An 8,476-nucleotide genomic window follows, 5' to 3' on the forward strand; every position below is an offset into this window, starting at 1 on the left:
AACTTTAATGTACATGTTCTACTCTACAACATATTTGAACTTTAATGTACATGTTCTACTCTACAACATATTTGAACTTTAATGTACATGTTCTACTCTACAACATATTTAAACTTTAATGTACATGTTCTGCTCTACAACATATTTGAACTTTAATGTACATGTTCTGCTCTACAACATATTTTAACTTTAATGTACATTTTCTACTCTACAACATATTTGAACTTTAATTTACAGTGATACCGAACCGAAGGCGTGTACTGTAGGTATATACAGTACACGCCTCGGTACAGTCTAGGAGAGTACATTTGTTTATTGTTAATTGTTTACTTAAACAAGTTTAATATACATGTAATATAATATTTTTATATATTAAGTCAACACTATAATAAGCCAAATTTTTATGCGAAGAATATAATTTGATTGAAGTTTACAATAAACTACTCGTTATTCAAGCTTAATTATAATTGACGACATTGTTCTACAATTTCCTTGACTGTAGTCATGTTGTGTGTCTGTACCAAAAGTGGTTTTAAGGGAACCACGTTGTGAATCGGGCATTGATATTTTTGCATGGAAGTTCACAATTGAAATTACGCATAATAGGGAGCGCAAAGCACTCTGTGCACATATTATATAAACTGTATTGTATGTATTTGTAAGGTAATATATTCAAAATCTTTAAACTTTTTCTCCTCATGGTACAGCCAATCCCACATATATGAATACATAGCAAAAGCACATGAAATGTCGTCTTGAAATTTATTTTAAAACGTATGACCGCTGTAATGCTTCAAAATTAGTCTGCACAAAAAGAAAGCTATTGGGAATTATATACAGGGTTACCCACAAAAGATGAGACTGTAAAGACGAACTCGAAAATTTAAACATGACAATCCAAGGGTTGAATAAGTCTTTTGCCTTATATATGGTATTTAAATGGCTTAATTAATGATTTGACAAAGAAAGAAACAAGTTTACACTGGCGGGGAATTTAGTTAATATAAGGAAACACATATTACAATTCCGTTCAGTCGTCTCTGAATTCTGATCCTTTCTGGGTATCCCTGTAAATGAATGGAAAAGTGGGGAAAGGTTCGAATTGGCAGGATATTCCAAGAATAAAAAGTGTTGAGTAAGAATGTAAGGTTGCCAAGTTGCCAACTGAGAACCTGAACTTTTCAAACACATTTATCTCAGACAAATTATTCCAGTAACATACAAAAGTATAGCTAAGTAAATATTTTAGTACATTCTAAAATAAAAACAGTAACCTCCATTACGTGCCTTGAATTAAGCAATGCAGATTTTGAATTTGACAGTGATATTTTTGCTTGCTCTGTGAAAAATTATTACTCTAAGTTGAACCCTTGCAGTTATTAGTGAGGCCGGATATGTCGAGGAGAATCCCGTACTCTTTGACCGAAAAAGTACTTTGAATTGTTCATCAATATCACAGTTCTTATTAATTTAATGTCCAATAGCATTTTTATCGATAAATGCAAAAATTATGATAAAAATAATTTGGAAACAAATAAATCAACGTTTTATCTTTTAAAGAGTTTGAATTAACTTGTTACTTTTTAATTAGAAATACTTTATATTGCTTTTGGGCTGTTTTCATAATCAAATATCGTATTTTTTAAACCAGAAAATAGAATTTGGTCATTGTATTTATTATAAATACAGGGTGTCTCAAAAAACATGGGAATTCAGTGACGAATTGGATATCGTCTTTGTTATAAATTAACATTGTAATACCTAATTTCAAAATCCATAATATTATTATGTCTGCTAGAGTTTATTTTATGAAAAGGGTAAAAGATGTGTAAAGATGTTTCTATAATGTCTCCGGAAGATGAACAGTGAAGACGGACAAGTTTACTCTGTTTGTATACTATAATTTTCTTGTTTTACTAAGTGCAACCTTATGCAGTTAAAACATAAACATACAAAATGTGAACAGAGCAGACGAAACTCTTACAGATTACAGCTTTCTCAGTAGGTATCACTCACTATACTAAATCAAAGAATTATTTAAAAAGACGATATCGAATTCGTCACTGAATTCCCATGTTTATTGGGAGGGACACCCTGTATCATACAGGGTTACCCAAATAGATTATCAAGTACAATAGGTGGCAGAATGTGTACACTCTCAGTGCAGTTATGTGTCGGACAAAATTATAAATCATAGTGATAATTTTGAATTGAAGTGCTTATCTTTTAGGGAAATCAGTGCAAATTATTTGTTCCATATATTCTGTATTTACACTTATTCGTTTGAAGTCCCCTTGGCTAAAGAAAGGGGTTGTAAATTACTATATAAATTTGTAATTTGGGTACATTACGTTAAAACATATCTCAGAAATCTTTAATGCCATGTTCGGGGAAGCCCTATTGAAATGTTTAACCGAGATTTAACCCCCAGGTCTGGGGGAAATGAAGGCAAAACAAAAGGTAGTTTTCTAATGAAAAGTCGTCTTTAAAGGGATTTGAATTTTATTTCACAATTTTTGTGAACACATAATAAATATTTAAGAATTTGTGATGGAATATTGAAATGAATGGAAAATCTATGTACAATTTTACCCACAAAGGATCGTCTGTAAAGACGACATAAAACTTTAAAAAAATATTACGAACTCAAGGTTAAAGTAAGTTTTCCAATAAATTAAAGTAGATTTTATTAAAAATAAAAAAAAATTTTATCCATCAAGTTTATGAAGCCTTTTCTGGAAAAGAAATTAATCAAGTTAATTGTTTGTTTTTTGGCTGGGGGGTTAGGGGTAATACTTTAAAGGTATAATATGTATAAGTGTGAAATCAGTATTACAATATTATGAATGAATTTATATCTTATTTTAAAATAAATTATTTTGTTTGTATGTTTAGGAGGCAGGGAAGAACTTGTTTTGTGCCTGGATGCCGTCCTCCCCCTGGGACATCCAGGTTTTCGTTCCCTCTGAATGAACAAGAAGACAAATTATGCTTTGCTTTTAAAATCATCGGAGATAACCGAGTTTGTGCTCTACATTTAATTCTTCATAAATGATTAAAACATTTTTGCATTTTAATGGTTTTTGTTGTTGTTGTTGTGTATGATGCTATAATGTGTACTGCAGTCATTGTTAAACCCCCAAAATCTTTTCAGACAGGGTAATTAACTTGATTTTTTGTTAATATGTTATTTTATGAATATATAGGGTAGAGTAGACGGCGGTCTGTATCTAAAAAAATCTAAATTTTCAAAAAAAAAGCTGGCCTTGTTATATTGAACAGTAAACATTTAAATACCTCACGCCATTGGGGGGCAAGTAGTCCTTAACATGTTTCCACTCTGTATAGTTTCAAAAAAAAAGTGAATTTTCTTGAAAATTTGAAAAAAAATTATGCCCCCTAGTAATTTTTGTTTAAAACTGCACTTTTTAAGAAAATTCAAATTCTACTATAACATTTTTTAATATAAGCTCAGATTCTTTTAATTTTTGCCCCCTTTTTATAAAAAATGCACACACATTCAATCTTATTCAAATCGCCCCACCAGACTTCAATTTACATCCTTTTTTCAACAGTTGTAACCCTTGGTTTTTAGAATGCCACCAAATATTTTTAACTTACACCTTAATTTAATGTTGTTATCCCCAAATATTTTATAATAAAACCAACTTTGAAATTTCCTGCTCTGTCTACAAAAAATGACTCTTATTTCTTTTAGATGATGCTCAAAAAATTAAGAAGTTTCGCCCCCAATAAAAAAACCCTTAGTACATATATTTTAAAAATTCCCTAAAATAAAAAAAATTTTAACCCAAAATAAAGATTTAAGATTTCCCATACACAAAATTGACAAAACTGAAAAAAAAAACTAAAAATTAAATTTGCCCCAAAAACAAAGATTTAATATTTCCCCAAACTAAAGAAATTGCCCCCAAAAATTAAATGTGCCCTTGAGACATAGTTTAGGATTTTTCCCACACAAATTTGCCCCAAACCGAATGAATATTTCCCCCAAAATATCCTGAATTGGTAAGGTAGTTTTTTTCATGGTTGAGTAAAATACATAAAATACTTTATATTGCTTTTGGGCTGTTTTCATAATCANCCACCAAAAAAAAAATCTCTTCAGAACTAAATTTAAAAGCAAACCAGCAAATATCATACTTACAAATGGAAGATTAAGGATTCAATGTAAAAAAGTAGAAAAAGCAACATATGCTACTTTATGAAAATAAGAAAAGTAATTAAAAAATTAAATGAAGATGTATTTTTATTGTTAGAACATTACATGCACCAGTATATACTATGATTAAATATCACATTTACACAAAGAATAATATACAGGGTTACCCACTGCACTGTAGTTTCAGTAGAAGTAAATAATTCCATTTACTGTTGTTGAGGATTCATCTCTAATTGGATGATGAAATAGAAAAAAAGATAGATGTTACAGCCGTGGAATTTTTATCGGTTTAGAAAATTAGAATAGACAACAAACACATGACTGAACCCTGATTGGATCAGGCACTATAATAGAATCGGCATACATGTGTGCAAAGGATGAGACTGTTTAGACGACTTGAATCTCTTAAACAAGGTGATTCCAAGACAGAATTAATCAAAGTCGTTTAATGGCTTATTTATTAATTTGACAATGAAATCAGGGGCGTATTCAGGGGGGCTATGGGGACTAAGCCTCCCTGGACGAGTGAAATCTATTGATTTCAGGGGGTTTTCAGACCCCAACTGGTGCAGAGGCCCCCCATTGGAAAGATAAAAAAATGTAAGTCCCCCCTGGACAAATTTCTGAATACGCCCCTGAAAGAAAGAAACATTTTACCAGTTGCAGGGAAACAGACAGAATACATTCCGTACAGTCGTCTCTGAAGTCTCATTCTTAATTTCATTTTTTAAATGGACCCAATATAAGACCAACGAGATATCGTTAATAAGCAGGGCGTACCAATAATTAAACAAATTAATTAGTGGAAGATTTATAATCGTTTGTATTTCACGCGCCATTTTTTGGCAGAACAATTTAAGAAATATTTGCCATTTATCAATTCAAGTGATTTCATGCAAAGATGTCACTTCCCGATTAACAAGCTTCAGCGGATCAAGCACGATTCAGATATCAATGTTTAAAATTTAGAAAAATTATTATTTTCAATTGTGATTTCACTATTAAAGTGGCTTGCGCATTTCTACTGCAGGAAAACATACAGGAGTTTTTATAATTAGACACTTGAAAAATAGCTTCCATATTATTGATGAGATTATCGCTCTGCAGTGACTCACACGCACCTCTGACCCTTTAATAAAAGTAAATTCAACCTAAAGTCTGACCGCGTCAACCTTGTTGCACCGGCTAGTCCTATTGAATTTGAGTGTCTGCTTTATTTAATATTTATCCAATGTCCGGGCGATACAGTACAAACTGGGAAAGGAAAGGTTGACCCGGCTCGGAAATTCAAATGTACTACGGCTGCCCGTGCTCAGACAATGCAATCTTTGTATAGTAAAGTCACTTTAAATTAGGCTTACAGTCTTTTGCAGTCCCTTTTTAATTTCCAATCGTGTTCTTTACTGGGACACTTTCAGAATTTTAAAGCAAAATTTTCATGATTTTGGAACGTTCGTCGTACGGCGGTAAAACGCAATTTTTATAAATTATTTGAATGAATGGTACACACTTTTATTATAGTTGTTCGAACCGATTCATCTTTTTTTAAGCTTTATACAAAAAAAATTATTAATTTTTACCAATTTTTCTATTACACCCCTTCCGTTATTTCTGATACGTATATCTGCCAGAAATCTGTCAATTCCTGACATCATAGATGAGACGAAAACTGAACAGCTATGTTACAATACACAGTTTTCTAGAAAATAATAGATAAAATTATAAAATTCTATAAACAATTAGAACTTGAATAAAATCAAGGAACTGAAAAGTAAAAAAGTGTATTTTTGTGTATATATTTTTTTTCCTTGAAACTTTTCTGTAAAAAAATGAATCTTCGTTTTTAGTGCAGTATGCTTAAAAAATGCTTTAAAAATAAATTGAATTTCATTTGATTGTTTGAAGTTAATAAATCAAAACACCATTAGAATACTTTTAGCATCTTTTACAAAAATTGATAACATTTAAGTATAAATTCTTGATATTAATTTTATAGGTAGTTACATTTCTTAGAATAATTAAGCTGTCAAATTAAGTAAACTATGGTATTGTTTGTCTTTTCTTTTAATATACTTTAATACCAAAGGTAGTTACATTTCTTAGAATAATTAAGCTGTCAAATTAAGTAAACTATGGTATTGTTTGTCTCAAACTTATAAAATTTCAAAACAGATTTCTTTTAATATACTTTAATACCAAAAATACATTTTTGTTCTTTGTTTTTGTGATGTCTAATACTTTTAGCTCATTGTATCATTAAGATGATAATATTACAATATCAACATTTTCTCCTGATAAAACGTACAGATGCTAAATAAATCAACATACTATAAAGTATGCACAGTACAGCTTTATCTCTTCAGTCGATTATATAAACGACCAGTTTAGGTTAGGGTCGGATTATATAAACAACCAGTTTAGGGTCGGATTTGTTATCTAAACCTTGAGCAATCAAAATCCTGTTTTCTGAGACTGGACTGATTTTCTACAATTAGCTTGCCCCGGCTAGTCTGATTTTCGAGGTTACGTTTGTTAAGGCTAGCCTGACTTTTTAGGTTTAGTTTCCACTACTAGTCTGACTTTCCAGGCTTAGCTGGTCATCACTAGTATGACTTTCCAGATTTAGTTTGCCACTGCTAGATCCAGAAAATGTAGAAAATCTGAAATCAGAGTACTATAAATTTAAAAAATCAGTTATAAACCTGTAAATTTATTGTAAGGTTAGGAGTAGAGGTTAGATAAATCTAATAAACCCCCTCCCCCCCCCAAAAAAAAATAAAAAATTAAATCTCTGGAATTTTTTTCAGTTAAAAAAACTTTTTTACGAGCGACTCGTATTCGTGTGCTAAATGCAAAAGAAACACGTTAGAAATTAGCATTATTATATATATATATATTCTTATGTTTTCTAAAATTCAAAGATACCTTGTTTACTTGATCGTCTAGGGCGGGAATGTCGTCTTGGAACTTGAAGCTTATCTGGACTCTACAAACAAAATAACATTAGTTTTCCTACTTAGCAAATAATATCTGTAGTTTATAGATTATTTATCTGCTACCTATTTGTTACAGAAGGTACCCCTATCTTTACTTAAAGATTTATCAAAGTATCACAGGATATATACAGGGTTACCCACAAAGAATGAGACTGTAAAGACGACTTGAAACTCTTCAAATATAACGATCCAAAGTTTCCATTAACTCTTATTTAATGATTTGGCAAAGAAACTTTACAGTTGTAAGGAACAATGAAAACTATAAATTCCGTACAGTCGTCTCTGAAGTTTCATCTTTTGTAAGAAACCCTGTATTATCAATTAATAGGAATAAGATTATAATTAGTATCAAATTGTGGTTATACATAATCTCAATTATAGACAGGAAGATTGTTAATATTTGTGTCTCTTTGTGTCCTATAAATACACGGTAAGGAAAAGAAAATAACGCAAATATTCACTCCAGACCCCGGTCCAGAGTCAACACTACAGATATTATTCAAAATATTATGAATAAAATTTAGAATTTATCTAGATCTTCATTTATCTAAAATAAAACTTGTATGCAAATATAGGGTATTCACCACCTGGACAATTTCCTGTATACGCCTTTAGTTTAGTTTAGTTTAGTTACGTTTAGTTACGTTTAGTTTAGTTTAGTTCAGTTCAGTTTAGTTTAGTTTAGTTTAGTTTAGTTTAGTTTAGTTTAGTTTAGTTTAGTTTAGTTTAGTTTAGTTTAGTTTAGTTTAGTTTAGTTTAGTTTAGTTTGTTATGTTAGTGTGTTCTAACGTTTATCTCTCTCTGCAGTGCAGCAAATTTTTTTGAATTTATGAGTAAATATATATAAATATCCCTTTTCTTGGTAAAAGGAACTGAGTTTTAGCAAAAAAATCGAATTCTTTAATCCTTACATATTTGTAACCTGTTGGTGTAAACCTTTGACAATTCAAACTGAATTCATTAATTGAAATACCAAGTCTACTCCTGTAGGTATAAAATGCCCCAGTTTTATAAAATAAAAGTATAAAGTGTCAAGTTCTAAGGTAGTGAGATTCATGAAAAAAATAAAAAGTGAGATTTCAAAATCCAAAGTGAAAATATAAAATTTAAACTTTTATTTTTAAACTGTGGTATTGGCGGTAGTGAGATTTGAAAATTAAAAATCAAAAAAAAATTCAAACTTTTATTTTCAAACTGTGGTATTGACGGTAGTGAGATTTCAAAATTAAAAAACCAAAAAAAAATTCAAACTTTTATTTTCAAACTGTGGTATTGACGGTAGTGAGATTTCAAAATT

The 8,476-nt window shown here is 30.4% G+C and overlaps 1 protein-coding gene across 2 annotated transcripts in view; it reads right to left on the bottom strand.

Moving 5' to 3' along the window:
• Positions 1–5,417: 5,417 nt before the first annotated feature.
• LOC111712578 (uncharacterized) overlaps positions 5,418–8,476 on the bottom strand; it is a 26,521-nt gene continuing 23,462 nt past the window's right edge. For both annotated transcript variants that reach the window (XM_023487233.1, XM_023487232.1), the window contains exons 14-15: positions 7,109–7,169; positions 5,418–6,843 (exon numbers count right to left, since the gene is read on the bottom strand). In XM_023487233.1, the coding sequence (XP_023343001.1) occupies positions 6,806–6,843; positions 7,109–7,169 (99 nt within the window). In that variant the 3' untranslated portion in view covers positions 5,418–6,805. The remainder of the gene's footprint in view (positions 6,844–7,108; positions 7,170–8,476) is intronic.

This window comes from Eurytemora carolleeae, unplaced genomic scaffold, assembly GCF_000591075.1.
Source record: "Eurytemora carolleeae unplaced genomic scaffold, Eaff_2.0 scaffold1240, whole genome shotgun sequence".
Taxonomy (NCBI): Eukaryota; Metazoa; Arthropoda; class Copepoda; order Calanoida; family Temoridae; genus Eurytemora; species Eurytemora carolleeae.